The following is a 15,847-nucleotide window of genomic DNA, read 5'->3' on the forward strand; positions in this document are numbered from 1 at the left end:
ATAATGCTAACCAAGGTTTCTAATTATATTTTCTGTCAAATTTACAATTGTTATAAGGTCATAAAACTACTGGCTGCAGCTTTTTCACCCTCAAGGCCACTGACTATGGCTGTTTTTCAATCAGACTATAGCCAAACTACATTCTTTTCCCCATCTCTGCTTTAAATGATGTTACAGATATCCCATGTATCAGCACTTTCTACCAAAACCTGGATCTTAACAGATGCTCAGGAAATGTTGGCAAAAAGAATAAAAGTCAAGATTATCTTTCAGAGTTGTTGTGAGAGACCAATTGATAGTGTTTGTAATGTTGCACAGATGGGTTTACTATGGTTTTTTTAAAGGGTGAAATTGGGAACTAAAGCAAGAAACTCCCAATACTATAAGATGCTATCTTATAGCATCCATAACGTTCCAAACGACCAGCACTGAGTCCAAGCTTCAGCAAGAATGCGAGTCTTCAAGGTTCACAAAGGTTTAAATCTGTTGGGGGTGGGGAGTGAGAGCATCCTACTGTGAACTAAATTCATCTCCAACCTATGGGTGGAAGAGACCAGTTGAGGTCATCCAGCCCAGGATTGATGAAACTAGAAGCCGGACATTCTCAAAAAGGCCTTTCTTTTATTGGGGTTCCGCATGACAACCGCTGAAGTGGCCACCTGAGCCGTCCCGGTTGCTAAGAGGCTTCGGTCCAGCTCTCGACCACGTGGGCACCTGGAGGGACACCAGTAAAACGCAGGCGTAGGCGGGGCCTGTCAATACCACCCATAGCATTATGGGAGTTGTAGTTTTCTCTAGGTCAGGAGGAGAACCTGCTAAGTCTGTTTACTCTGTAAGTAGTTATCTTTTGTGCAACTCATTCAAACAAAATACGTGCCACCAAAATCGAAGTCCAGATATTTGGGAAGGAAAGGATGAAGGGAAGAGAGCAAAAAACAAGCAGAACCGAAAGGCTGTAAGCAGGGAAGAGTTAACAGTTGACACGCATGCGCAGGAAGGGCCCGTGGGTCGGGCGGGGACGGAAGGACGTCTGCGGAGAATTCTGTTTTCCCCGGAAGTGTCTTCCCTTCTCCTGAGTTCTCGCGGACGCGACTTCCTTACCTCATTTGTCCTCGCCCCTCCCCGTCCTTCTACGCGTTTTGGTTCCTGGTTGGTGCTTCCTGGTCGCAGCTGCGGCAGTGAGTATGTGTGTGACGGACCCCGAGCCGCCCGCGGCCGCGGGACCCCTGCCCCACTCTGCCTTGCCCGTGAGACTGTGAAACTCGCGCGTGCCGCTCACAGGCCTCCGCGGCCCGGTCGCTCTTCACTCGTGGTGCGACGGGGCGCGGCACGGCCTCAAGTAGTGGCCCGTCAGCCGCGCGCTTCCCCACGCGGCTCCGAGGGCTGGCCGGGCTTCTCGCGCCTCCCTGCCTCCACTGCCTGGGGACCGGAGTTCAAGAAAGGCTGGGCCTGCATGGCGTCGAAGAGGGGGTGGCCTTTCCGACTGTTTTACTTAAGTGTCCCACAAGGTTCCCTAGTTAAACGCGGAGGCCCGGCTGCACCTAGGGGGAGGAGGCTATGCAGTCTTAGGCCAACTCCTTTATCACTGGACCATAGAAATTTCTGGGAGCTATGCCTTTTCCCTCATGTGAAGCAAGATGACTTAACTATGTTCACCAATATTCCCGTTATCCCTCTCGTCCTGCTGGCCGGTGTAGGTGCCTTTAGTTTTAGGGAATGGCTGCTAGTGCATTTGACAAGCTGGCTGGGAATTAGGCCTGGATTTTAGTCTCGGCGCCACCACTGATTTACTTTGGTGACTTTTGGAATCTCTTTAGGTAGAATTAGTCATTATTACAGAGTTCAAGGTTGAACTAGGGGAAAAAAAAAAAAAACTTTAAGGTCTTTTTAAGCTCATAAATTTTCCCCTAGCCCACTTTCCCCAAGTATAAAATCAGAGCTTTAATTGGTTGATATTCAGGTCCCTCCCAAAGCTCTAGTCTTTGTTTTGAATATTTAGGCTTTCTTGTAATGACCATTTTAAAGTGATGAACTGTATGTATTTAACAACATTGTGCTTTGGGAACAGTTTAGTGTAGCTGTGAGCTAGAGAATCGGAAGGATTGTCAGGATAACAGTCTATAGGGCAGAAGGAGAACAGCTGAGAGAAAGGTAAAGGAAGCAACTGTTTGTAGACAGAATTTGTTCTTGTAAAAAGACTGTCTCAAGAACAGTTGGGATTCCACCGCATTAATTTAAGTCTAATTTTCTTCCTTCAAGGCACTTCTTTATGCGGTCATTTGATTCAAAGTGGCAATCTCCTTTGAAAAATAGATCCCTACATTTTGATTTTGATTAACTTACTTGTGTAGCACGGTCCGGCAGCACCGTCTGTCAGGGTAGTATCCTAAGAGTCAGAAATTTTAAGTTGATAGTAAACAATGTATTAATCAAATTCTAATTAAAACTGGGTTTAAAGGCCAGGTGTGAGGCTGGGGATGCTATTGGTTCAATCCCCAGCATATAAAATAACTAAAATAAATCTGTGGTTTTTATTCAATTTTGTCTGCAGTGAATGCCTATAATATCAAAAAAGGACATCTGTGGTTTAAGTGGTTCAGCAGAAATAAGAGCAAAATGTCCAGAATGGCCAGTAGAAAGACTGTTAGAATTAAAGTATTGGCTTTAAATTTAAGTAAATTTTGAAAGCTTTAATAAGCCTTACATTGTTTCGTTAAAAAAATCAGTAAATGATTACTACTCCCTTTTTATAATGGTGAGAACTTTCGTGGTAATTTATTTGCTATAGCTGTTTTTATATTAAGCTATATTAATTTTTAGGATAAATTTCATTTGCACATCCATGATATTTTAGATTCTTATGTAGGAGCCATCTTTAGTTTTAGGACTGGTAAAGTTTTGAGTACCAATTTGAGAGGTTTGTGCATAGTAAACTGACATTTAAATTTATGTTTTCTTTCTAATTAAATGCCCCTCATAGGTTTTGTACCACAGTTGAAAGTAAAATGGATATGTATAAGGTAAATTTAGGTGTTAGAGCCAATGCATATGTACCAGTTTCTATTTGAAATCATTTATTTTGAAACTTTTCTTTAAAAAAAAATCTTAGTACTTGGCTGAGACTCATGAAATGTAAATATATTCTAGTGTGGTCTTAACTAGCTGCCTGACCTTGGATAGGCCTCATTATCTCTTTGGGTCTTATTATCTCTTGGACCTTCAATTTCCTTGTATGTAGATTTAGGAGGCTATGTGAAATAATCTAACAGGTTTCTTCTAGATTAAAAGTTTGTGGCTGTCATAAAGACCTTATTTAATAAAGACACTTATTTAAGTGTGCTTAGAAGTTGTTTACAATGACCCAAATATTGAGAAAGCTTCCCCAGTTAAGGGATATGCATGTGTACATATGTAGTCCTCAAGAAGTATACTTTTTTTTCTGAGTTTACTTTTTAAGAATTAATTAAATGCATTTGGATGTAATTAAAGGAGTAACATAAAAAACCAAAAGCAGCCTGAGGCAAACCTTAACCCTGGAATACATAAGCTACATAAATAGAAGAGAGTATGCTATCCCTGAGCACAGTTTTCAAGTAGAGAAGATACAAAATCCTCTTAAAGGCCATAGGGGCTAAATTGTTAAATTCATTTTTCTACATTTCAGGGGAAAAGATAAATCCTAGACCCAAGGAAGTCAGTTTTTATTATGGTTCTGTAGTTTATTTCTGGCATACATTCACAGGTGTGCCTATGGCTCTATTCTTAATCCCTTTCCTTTGGGATGCCTCCAAGAGTAGTCAAATTTATAACTCTGTAATTTAGCTCTTTAATTTTTTTCTGTGCTGCACTGGAATTAGGTTTTATCTTAAGTCCACACTGGATCCTCAGGATGGATCCAGTGAGGATTTTGAAGGAAACATAATTCCTTTGACTTCTTTTAGAATTAATTTACCTATTAAATAAAAAGGAAAGGATTCATCTTTTATTTGAATTCCTCTGAGGCTAACATTTCAATATAAACTGATAAATGCTATGAGCATTATTATTCAGACAGCAACATTCAAGTTGTATGACCATAACAGCATAGCAACCTGAAAAGCAGTGGGATAAGGGAACAAGTATATTGTACTTAGAAGGAAAAAAGCATTAAAAGTTAATTCCTTTATTTTAGTAAACAAAATAGAACAGCTTAAGTTTAGTATATTTTGGGCTTTGGTTTGTGTGATTCTTGAGGTCAGCTGTTTTTTTGTTTTTTTGTTTTTGCTGTTGTTTTTGTTTTGAAATCAAAATTACCATCACAAAACCCTGACATTTGGAGCAGAGAATTGGAAACCTATGGAAACTAACTTTCTTTCTTTCCTTTTCCTTCCTTCCCTCCCTCCCTCCCTCCTTCCTTTCTTCTTTCCCTCCCTCCCTGCCTCCCTCTCTCCCCTCTTCTTCCCTCCCCTCCCCTCCTTCCCTCCCTCCTCACCCTCTCTCTCTTTCTCTCTTTCTTTCTTTTTTGGTCAGTCGTGGGGTTTGAATTCTGGGCCTGAACGCTGTCCCTCAGCTCTTCAGCTCAAGGCTAGTGCTCTACCAGTTGAATCACAGCACCACTTCCTGTTTTCTGGTGGCTAATTGGAGATAAGAGTCTCACGGATTTCCTGCCTGGACCAGCTTTGAACCCCCATCCTCAGATCTCAGCCTCCTGAGTAGCTAGGATTATAGGTGTGAGCCACCGGCGCCCAGCTTGAAACTATTATTTCTATATTACTGTATCTGTATAGCTAAGAGTGGAAGAAAGGATAAATTGACATTGTTACTGGAACATTTACATTGAATAGATAATTAGAAATATGGCAAAGGTTTTGAAATATAGAGTGCTATGGATAACTATAAATGGTGGAAAGGGATTTTAAAGCTGAGTTGCAGGCTGTGCAGAACTTAATATACATGCAATAAGAAAAATTCTTTTTCTATGCATTTTTCCCCTAGAACTGAGAAATTTGCCTCAGTTTTATGTCTTTTTTTTGGGGGGGGGGTGGGTCCGGTCGTAGGGCCTGAACTCTGGGCCTGGGTACTGTCCCTCAGCTCTTCAGCTCAAGGCTAGCCCTCTACCACTGGAGCCACAGAGCCACTTCTGGCTTTTTTTTTCCTGCTTATATGGTGCTGAGGAATCAAACCCAGGGCTTCAAGCATGCAAGGCAAGTGCTCTACCACTGAGCCACCTTCCCAGCCAGTTTTATGTCTTTAATAAGTTTGTATTTCATACACATTTTTATAACTAGCATGAAAGTAAGCAAATTTATCAAATATTTTCTATGTATTCTTTGCACCAAGGAATTATTATTATTATTACTACTACTACTATTATTGTAGTGCTGGAGATTAAACCTATGGCCTTCCTTTTACTTGCTGAGCATGTACTCTATCACTGAACTATACCTCCATTCCTTGAGATTAAGTTTTTAGTTCAGAATAATTAACTACACTCCAAACAGTACATATAATGGCATTCTGTTTCAGCTTTTAGTAATAAAATAATATTGTGGCATGAGACCACATACCTGAAAAGCATAAGGCCAGAAGAAAGAAAGAGATGAAAAATGAATGATACAGTGAGAGATGTTAGAATCTTTTTTGTAATTTTAACCATTTTGAAGAATAGGTGTTGTGAAGCAGTAGATCTCCACCTGTTTGTCTTTTTCTTATTATACCTTAGAAATATATTTTTGCTAGTAGCTGTAACTTAATTTGTTGGTCATAATTCTTATTTGAGTGGGGTGGACATTATTATAGTGGGTCATAACAGGATTTAGACCTGTTAAAAAATTAAAAGTAAGAGAAAAAGTATTTTAATATATTGGAGAAAACCGATGGCCTCTGTATAGAGAAGTTGGTTTTTGGATGATCTGTACTAACTAGATGAGATCTAAGCTTTTAAAATATATTCTTTGTATAACTTTCTCCTACAGCCCTTAGAAAACCAACTTTTCATAATGTTTGGCGGCTATGAGACTGTAGAAGCATATGAAGATAACCTTTATCGGGAAGAGTCATCTAGTGAACTGAGTGTTGATAGTGAAGTGGAATTTCAACTTTACAGCCAAGTTCATTATGCCCAAGATCTTGGTAGTGCCATCACGGAGGAAGGACATGAAGAAAACAACTCTGAGAATTCGGAATCATCTGGTAGTAAGCCAAATCAGAAGAACTTAATTGTCCTTTCAGATAGTGAGGTCATCCAGTTATCGGATGAGTCAGAGATTATCACTTTGTCTGATGAAGATAGTATTTATAGATGTAAAAGAAAAAATTTTAGAGACCAAGAACAAGAAAAGACTCAAGGTCTTCCTGCTTCTCATCATTCTAATAAATTGGCTGGTAAGAGGGATATTGAAAAGCCTAAATCTGAAGAGAAATCAGGAGTTATTCGAGAGGTCATGATTATAGAGGTCAGTTCAAGCGAAGAAGAAGAAGAAGAGAGCACCATTTCAGAAAATGAGAATGTTGAAAGCTGGATGCTACTGGGATGTGAAGTCGATGATAAAGATGATGATATCCTTCTTAACCTTGTGGGATGTGAAAACTCTGTTATTGAAGGTTAGTATACTGGCTATCTTGAAAAGTACTGTTGTCTTTATTAAAAAGGACTGTTTTTTCCTACATAGAAGACAGCAGGGTTATTTCCTTTTATTTGCTCATTTTCAATGTTGTTTCTCATGAGATGGTCAGCAGAGTCGACCCTAATGGTAGTCTTTAAACATTAGAAAGAATATATCAAAGACATTCCTGCTGTAAGCAAATTTTAGCTGGTTCTTCCTGTTGGGCTGGATCAAGTTTTAGGCCTGAAACCTTAGTTCCCTTCTCTTATTTGGTACCACAGGTGAGTACTCCATCTACATCTGACATTTGGCTAACTCTGTTGGGATCGCCTCTTCAAAAGTAGTTTGCTTACACAGGCGTTATCTAGACAGCAAGCATGAGGAATACTTGGAATATAAAAGATGAGAATTAAAGGCTGGGGCATGGCTTAAGTAGTAGAGCACCTGCCTATCAAGTGTGTCCAAATCCTCCCTCTTCTAAAAAAATACTGTCAAAAAAAGGTGAAATTAGTACTTCAGGAATTCTAAAACTAGCAAGACAGGAAAAATATGGAAAGCTAAAATTCTCTAGAGTTGTTGGAGAAAATGGAAATTTTAAGTTATATTATTGAAGATTAAGATTTTGGTGTTTAGCTTTGTCTCTTCTGTCACATGTAGTCATCTAGTAGTCTTTTTTTCCAAGTCCTTTATGTCTAATGTCACGTTTCTTGCAATAGTTTTCTAAATAGTTTTTTTGTACCTTCCCTACATAGTAGTTGTCTTGAGATGCCTCTTTATTCGTGTTCTTTATTTTTGCTCCAAAACTTTCAGTGACACTGTTGATTGTTGTCCTCTGAAGAAATAGTATCTTTGTAGATAATGCTTGGATGCCAGGGACTGGCAACTTTTTTTTTTTTTTTTTTTAAAGAATCAGAATATATTTTAGGCTTTTGTGCCAAAGAATACCTTAACTATTCAACTTTGCTGTTAGGGGAAAAGCAGCTTCACATAATAAATGGGGAGTAAATAAATGGGGACTCTTATCAATATGGTCTTACTTAGACCTGATAAGTAGCTGACATAACTATAGTTTGCTGATCCTAAGAATTTGTCAGTAAAAAGAAGAGAATAATAGCTACAGCTATTATAGTGGCTCCTTCACTTGATTAATTCGCAACATTGAGAGATGGTAATACATACATGTGAGAGAGATGGTCTTAATATGAACATGTACATCTGAGTACTCAATATAGTAACTAATTGTAAAGAACCCCAGGAGTCTGAGACCATAGGTTGGAATAAAGAGGAAGTAGTATGATGACAGAGGATAGCACTGGAGTAGGACTGTAGAGGGGAGGTGGGAATGGCCATTCTCATTTTGGTTGACAGGAGGCCAGCCCGTTGAGAGAGTTATTGGTTATATGGCACTACTGGCAAAAGATAGGTTTTAGCTAAAAAGGAGGTACATGGAAGATTTTAACTTAACAAATTACATGTTTAACCAGGTGCCTATAATCCTTGCAACTCAGGAAGCTGAAACCTGCAGGATCTAAGTTTGAAGCTACCTGGGGCAGAAAAGGCCAAGAGACTCCATTTTTAATTAATCAGCAAAATGCCTAACTGGAGCAATGACTCAAGTAGGAGAGCCTTAGCCATGAACAAGAAAATCAAGTGACATTGTAAAGTCCAGTCACTTGACAGAATACAAGAAATAAAAAGATCAGTAATAGTAAAGAACAGAAATTGTTTATGTGGCTTAGACATGCCACAGTAAATGGCAAAAAGTACATACTTCAGCCCATTTGGAGGGTACTGACAAGAGCTTTATAGATTTAAATAGAGGAAAATTGGGGGTAGGAAAAAAGATGTATACATAATTAAACAGATCCTGGCAAAGTGTGGCCGGCTTGATTATTATCTCAGTTCTGATTCTCCTAGGGATTCTGGAGCAATTACTGCTGTCATTACTTTAGGGGAACGGTCTGGTTCCTGTAAGTTGGTTACTTTTGCTCCAGGTTGTAGTTGCATCATTATAAGTAATTGTCTTCATTTGGGGGCTGCATTGTCTTGAGGTCTGCTGTTTTTTTCATTGTGGGTAGTAGCTTTGGTTCCCTCATTGTGAAGACATTATTGATTAGTCTTGTCCTTCTTACAACCCAAGATAATTGCAGAGGTGAGAGGGGCCCAGAGTAAAGAGATAGATGTAAAAATGGAGGCAAGGATGCTAAGTTTTTATCCTTTTTTCAGTTAGCCTTTGGACATTTGCAATTTCATGTGAGGAGTCAATGCTTTTTAGCAAAAGCTGTTTTTAAGTATCTGTTAGGATTGTAGCTGTCAGTATTTCATTACTTTTCAAGACTGAATAATATTCCATTATATGAATGTACTATATTTTGATTATCCATTCACCTGCTAATGAGGATTAGCCTTTTGACTATTATGAATAGTGCTGCTGTGAATGTGCCTGGTCAGGTTTTGACTTGAAAACCTGCTTTTAGTTCTTTGAAGTATATACCTCAGAATGGATTTATTGCTAATGTTGTTTAATTTTTTGAGGCACTCTTAAAACTGGTCGTCATAGTGACTGCATTTTATATTACTACCAATAAAGTATAGTGGTTCCAATTAGCTGCATCTCATTTTAACTGTAACTTGCCTTGTTGCAAATTTCTGTTTGATTTATTAATAGGCACTTTGATACAAAGCATTTTGTCTTTTATGGGAATAGTTTATGATGACTTGAATTTTTTTTTTTTTTTTTTTTTTTGGTCGTGGGGCTTGAACTCTGGCCCTGGACGCTGTCCCTCAGCTCTTCAGCTCATGGCTAGTTCTCTACCACGTGAGCCACAGCGCCACTTCCATTAGCAAGTTTTGGTTTTGGTGGTACAGAGGATTGAACTCAGGGCCTCATGCTTGCCAGGTCAGCATGCTACCACTTGAGCCATATCTCCAGCCCTGACTTCCAAGTTTTTAGCATATTAAAATGTTTTTATGCTAAGCCAAAAGTGGAGCTTTGGCTTAAGTGGGAGAGCACTAGTCTTGAGCAAAAAAGTTCAGATAGAGAAAAAGAGAGAGAAAGAAAGAGAGAGAACAAGGGAGGGGGAAAGAGAGAGGAGAGATTTCTTTATGTTTTCCATACATTTATGGTTTTATAAAAATCGAATTCATCCTTACAGGTATATAAATATTACTCTTCATGTGCTCATATACTACCTTTTCTGCAACATAAAACAATACAAGATACTAGGTGCCAGTGGTTCACGCCTGTAAACCTAGCTACTCAGGAGGCTGAGATCTGAGGATCACGGTTCAAAGCCAGCCTGGTCAGGGGAAGTCTGTGAAACTCTTATCTCCAATAAACCACTAGAAAACTGGAAGTGGCCCTGTGGCTCAAGAGCACAGGGACTTGCCCAAGTCGAATTCAAGCCTAATGACTGACAAAAAAACAAAAAAAAAATACAAAATGTAAGTAAATCCCAGACATTCCATGTACGTTGCTTTTATGTTCCCTGCTTCCCCCTCTCCCTTTTTTTTTTTTTTTTTGTCAGTTGTAGGGCTGAACTCTGGGCCTGGGTGCTGTCCTTTAGCTCTTCAGCTCAAGGCTAGCAGTCTACCACTTGAGCCACAGCACCACTTCATTTTCTGGTGGTTAATTGGAGATAAGAGTTTCACGGAATTTCCTGTCCCAGCTGGCTTTGAGCCAGGCGTGAACTACCTGGATGCCAGCCTTTTCCCTCTTTTTTTGATTCTAGGATTTGTGTATCTGTTCTAGTCAAATTCTGCAATCGAGATGTCTACAGTTCTACAGTTTAACTTGACTCTTAAAAACAAATATTTAAATACAGATCCTTCAATTTTTTTCCTTAGTTGATCTCGTATTCTCTTTCTATTTAATAAGTGAGATATTCTATAATGATGCCTACTTAAGTGTGTTGTTACTTTGTAGTTATTATCCATTTCACAAATAGATCTGATTCATAATTTTTACAGAGAACTTTTTTCATGTTAGTATGTGGAAATTCTATGTGTTTTGAAAAGACAGTTTTAGTTTAAGTGACTTTGTCATTCATTGAAGAGACAAAATATGGTAACAAATAGTTCTATAGAAGTTTCAACTATTGAGTAAGTCTCTTAAAATATTGATGATGAAGCTAGGTGTGCTGGTGGTGGTTCATGCCTGTAATGCTAGCTAGTTAGGAGGCCTGAGATCTTAGAATCATGGTTTGAAGCCAGTCTAGGCAGGAAAATCCATGATACTCTTGTCTCCAATTAAACCAAAAAAGTCAGAAGTGGAGCTCTGGGTCAGGTGGTAGAGTGCTAGCCTTGAACAGAAAAGATGAGGGACAGCATCCAGGTCCAGGCCTAGGCCCCCGTGTTCAAGGCTAAGGACCACACATACAAAAAAGCCCCAAGATTCCCCTCCCCCAACACCTCTGATGTTGACATGTGGTTAAAACTTATACATTATGAACAAATACTATTATATGATTTGTGCAGATGAATACTACTTAACCTATGGAAGACTATATAAATGCATGTATATTTTGTACTTGATATTACTAAATTTGTAGTAAAGAGAGTAGTATTACCTCTTCTATGAAAACCTTAGGCTTTCTCCTATCCCATTTTAGTGAGGTGCTTAAACATTTTGTTCGCTTTGTTGATGAATATTTCACAATTAAGGGACATTTATTTTCTTAATGTCCTTTAGATGCTCAACAGGTCTCATTTTATAATTTGAAGTTGTTTATTAACTTTCTGAGTTTTCATTTAGACAGTATATGACACTCATATATATATATGTATATATATATATACACACACACACAATCACATGAGGGTGGCTCTGCTTATAATGCATTTCTGCCAAAACAGGTTATTAGTACCCATAATGGCTTTTTTTTGTTTTTTAAATACTGAGGTTTATTTCTAAGGTTTGGGCCTCATTTCCTTTAATTCCTTTACTCTTACCTAAGGCTTCCTTCAATCCTCCAAGTTGGGGTTTGAACCAGGACCTTGTGTATGCTAAGGAAGTGCTCCTAAAGCTTCTTATACGAACTGTGCTTGGTCTGTCATTTGTTTATCTTCTTAAACTCCTAGCCTTTCTTTTATTCTTGTTAGTGGGAGTGCTTTGCTCTTCCTATTTTCAGAAAATACATTCTAAAATCTTCAGTAGATGCCTGAATCCGAGGACAGAATCAGATCTACTCTTTTCTCCTGTACATGTATAGATTTTACATTTAAGTTGTAATTTAGGCACTAATAACAAATAATATGACAATATATTTTAATGTTTAATTTTAATTCCCATGCTGTGCCTATACATTTTGCAATTTGAAATGTACCAGCAAGCTACCATGATTATTTTTCCTTTTTTGTAATTTCATACAAAGATTTTATTTTTTTAACCATAGATCTTTGCAACCTCATATGATTTTTCTCACCAAATTTGATCAAGAACTTGTACATTTTTCCTTAAAGGAAGCACTTTATTTTTTCTCTGTGGCATATCCTAATTGCTAGTTTCGCTCTTCTTGAGTCATTATTAAGTAAAATGAAATTTATTTCAACACAAGCACTGAGGTACTGAGACAGTTTATCTGAGAACGGTGATGACTGAGATGTAGATCACACACACACACACACACACACTAACACAGTGTGGATATGCTATACAAAGTGGTGATTAACATCCTCAGCTGACCGAGCAGGGTAGTTTTAAGATTTTGCTGTGCTACTTGGATGGCCTCTAATTTGATACATATGAATTGTTCTTTCTGGAATTATTTTCTTTAATATTTTTGGGCTGACTGGCTACAGATAAGAAACCATGGCAAGCAAAACTAGATTGATGAGGGCAGGAGTGGGGGAAACTTGAATTAGAAAAGCATATTCCTGTTTGAAGAAAAGATTACCAAAGGAAATGGTCATGTTTCAGATTTGTGAAGTTAATCTTAAGGATTCAGTTTCATAAGAGAACCAAAAGATGACAAGAGATATTTATATGATTTAGAAATTATAGGGAAATAACATGTTTCTTGGAAAGAGAAAGGCGAGTGAGGCACTGGTGACTCACCTCTGTTATTCTAGCTATTCAGGAGGCTGAGATCTGAGGATTTGGATTTGAAGCCAGCCTAGGCAGTTAACATGATTTGGTCTAGGTCCATGTACTTACTTAATCATCCATTTTCTTAAAGTCTTAAGATTCACTTAAAACTAATGAATAATAATAAATAGTGTAATTACACTTGCAGAAGCATGTTTTAGTCTACTTTTTGATCTTAATGTTTCTTTTGCATTTGATAATTTTGAAAGATTTAGATTTAGCAAAGTTAAATAGGTTTGGTATGTATAAAGAAAATATCTATTAAAAATATAGAATATAGCATTTTTAAGAGTTGAAGAAGCACTGTTTTTTGCTTGGGATTATAATGTTATAGAGGTTTGTATTAGTATAGACCTCCCTCAGGATGTATGATTTGTTTGTTTATTTATTGTGCTGGTACCAGGGCTTGAACTCAAGGCCTGGGCACTGTCTCTTAGATTTTTTTTGCTCAAGGTTGGCACTCTACCACTTCAGCCACAACTTCACTTCTAGCTTTTTGCTGGTTATTTGGTGATAGTTCCTACTCAGACTGGTTTGAACCATGATCCTCAAATCTCAGGATCCAAAGTAGCTAGGATTATAGACTGGAGCCAATAGTCATTTGGCTACATTGCTCTTTCAGAGTGTTAAAATTTGCCCTACATAGTGGATACCTAATCTTAGGTGAATTTAATTGCAATTCTATCTTTCTATATAGAATAATGTTCTTTACATAGTATTATTTAAAATAGAAGTGTAATTGGGTTGGTTTTCTTAAAAAATCATGGTTTTTAAAAAATGAGGTAAAATTAATGGCTTTTAACAACTTAGGACATTCTTTTAACTATTTTGTATAAAATTCCATTTTTCCTCCCTAAAATGCATTTAGATGTAATTTCTGGGTGAACAACTAATCAAGAAGCAATTGTTTATCCCTAGCACTTGATAGATATTCAGCTAAAATTTGAGTAAAATAGGTCACATATGTTAAGTTTCAGTTTTTTCAAATATATCTATCTTATTAATCAGAACCTTAAGATATTCTCTTAGGTTATTCTTGAATCAGTTTTTACATTGCTTGGCTGGTTAATATTTACCTTCCAGTTTCTGGTAATGGTTCATAATAGGTTCTTCTTTGGTCAGTTTTGGGACTTGAACTCAGGGCTTCACACTTGCTAGATAGCAAGTACTTTACCACTTGAGACATGCCTTTCCACACTCCCTTTTGCCTCTGGTTATTTTTGAGACAGTCTTGCTTTTTGAACTTTTATTTATGCTTCTTATGTAGCTGGAATAGCAGGTACATGCTATTATGCCAAGCTTTTTCTATTGAGATGAATTCTCCCTAATTTGCCTGGGCTAGCCTTGAACCATGATCCTCCTGAGTAGCTAAGAAAACAGATCTGAGCCACCATTGCCAGACTACATTATCAGTTAGTGGTAGTCATTAAGAGTTAACAGTTCTGCAGTTTTCTTTTCTTTTCTTTTTCTTTTTTTTTGGTCGGTGGTGGGCTTGGGCGCTATCCCTGAGTTCTTAAAGCTCACGGCGCTCTACTGCTTGAGCCACAGCGACACTTTTGGTTTTCTAGTGGTTTATTGGAGATAAGAGTCTCATGGACTTTCCTCCCTGGGCTGGCTTTCGTCCATGATCTTCAGATCTCAGCCTCCTGAGTAGCTAGGATTATAGGCGTGAGCCACTGGTGCCCAGCCCAGTTCTGCAGTTTTCTGCTCATAAACTTTGAGTAGCTTAATTTTTTATTTGTTACATGATATATTTTGTTTCACTAAAGTTATAAAGTTAATATGGGAGTTAATAGGAAAATATTTTGGCAAAACAAAAACTACTGGTTCATGAACTATAGGTTCATGACCATTGTGACAGATACAGGCTTACAGACCATGGTATTTGAGCAGGTCTTTAGTATAACACTTTCTTTAAATATAGTTAGTTTGATTTGATGACATTTTCTGATATACTTCCTTAGGACAATATTAATTCTGAATTCTTAAAAGTGGTCCAAAAATATGGAAGCTGCTCTACCATTATGGTGCTGGGACTTAAGAATTGCTATGTAGTCCTTGCTTTTGGAAACATTGAAATGCATGGCAATGGAAAGTTCACTGTAATACCAGAGCTAAATACATTTATACAAATACAAGAGATGCCCAGCACAATATGTAATCATTTCAGAGGAATGTAATAACACTTTTTTTAAAAAGTGGCTGTGGGTAAGTAAAATACTGAATTAAGCCAGGTGCTAGTGGCTCACGCCTATAATGCTGGCTAATCAGAGGAGGCTGAGATCTGAGGGTCATGCTTCTAAGCCACTCCAGGTAGGAAAGTCCATGAGACTCTTGTCTCCAGTAAGACTACCAAAAAGCTGGAAGTAGAATGGTGGCTCAAGTAGTGTAAAGCATTAGCCTTTAGCCAAAGAAGTTCAGGGATAGTGCTCAGGCCCCAGTATAAGTCCCAGGACTATCACACACACACACACACACACACACACACACACACACACACACACACACACACACACACACACACACACACACACACACACACACACACACACACACACGTGCACACACACACACACGTGCACACACACATACTACACACACACACCACACACACACTACACAAATACACAAATTCTGGATTAAATACAAATACTGTATTAAAAAGAACCACTTTGCTGGGCTCCTGTGTCACAAACCTGTAATCTTGTAATCTTAGGAGGCTGAGATCATCTTTGGAAGCCAGCCTGGGCAGACAAAACTAAGGCTCTTATCTCTAATTAACCACCAAAAGCTTCGAAGTATGGAGGTATGGCTGAAGTGATAGCTTTGGAACAGCTCTGAGGCCCTGAATGCAAGTACCAGGACTAGCACAAAAAATAAGCTTTGGTCTTTGAAGCTTTGGTCTTGAGCTTTGGTCTTGAAGTTCAGGTTAAATACAGTATAGAAACAGATAGTGAAATTTCTTTTTTTTTTTTGGTGGGTCGTGGGGCTTGAACTCTGGGCTTGGGCGCTATCCCTCAACTCTTCAGCTCAAGGCGAGCGCTCTACCGATTGAGCCACAGCGCCACTTCTGGTTTTCTAGTGGTTTATTGGAGATAAGAGTCTCACGGACTTTCCCTGACTGGGCTGGCTTTGAACCGTGATCCTCAGATCTCAGCTTCCTGAGTAGCTAGAATTA

At 38.3% G+C, this 15,847-nt stretch overlaps 1 protein-coding gene across 3 annotated transcripts in view; it reads left to right on the forward strand.

Moving 5' to 3' along the window:
- The first annotated feature begins 1,068 nt into the window (after nucleotides 1-1,068).
- The window catches only part of Zcchc7 (zinc finger CCHC-type containing 7), a 194,600-nt gene continuing 179,821 nt past the window's right edge, over nucleotides 1,069-15,847 (forward strand). Inside the window, exons 1-2 of one of the 3 annotated variants that reach the window (XM_042695831.1) lie at nucleotides 1,069-1,182; nucleotides 5,955-6,582. In XM_042695831.1, the coding sequence (XP_042551765.1) occupies nucleotides 5,979-6,582 (604 nt within the window). In that variant the 5' untranslated portion in view covers nucleotides 1,069-1,182; nucleotides 5,955-5,978. The remainder of the gene's footprint in view (nucleotides 1,183-5,954; nucleotides 6,583-15,847) is intronic. The other 2 variants (XM_042695825.1, XM_042695816.1) reach the window with 2 other exon arrangements.

Source organism: Dipodomys spectabilis, unplaced genomic scaffold (assembly GCF_019054845.1).
Source record: "Dipodomys spectabilis isolate Male_0828 unplaced genomic scaffold, ASM1905484v1 ptg000006l, whole genome shotgun sequence".
NCBI classification, from domain to species: Eukaryota; Metazoa; Chordata; class Mammalia; order Rodentia; family Heteromyidae; genus Dipodomys; species Dipodomys spectabilis.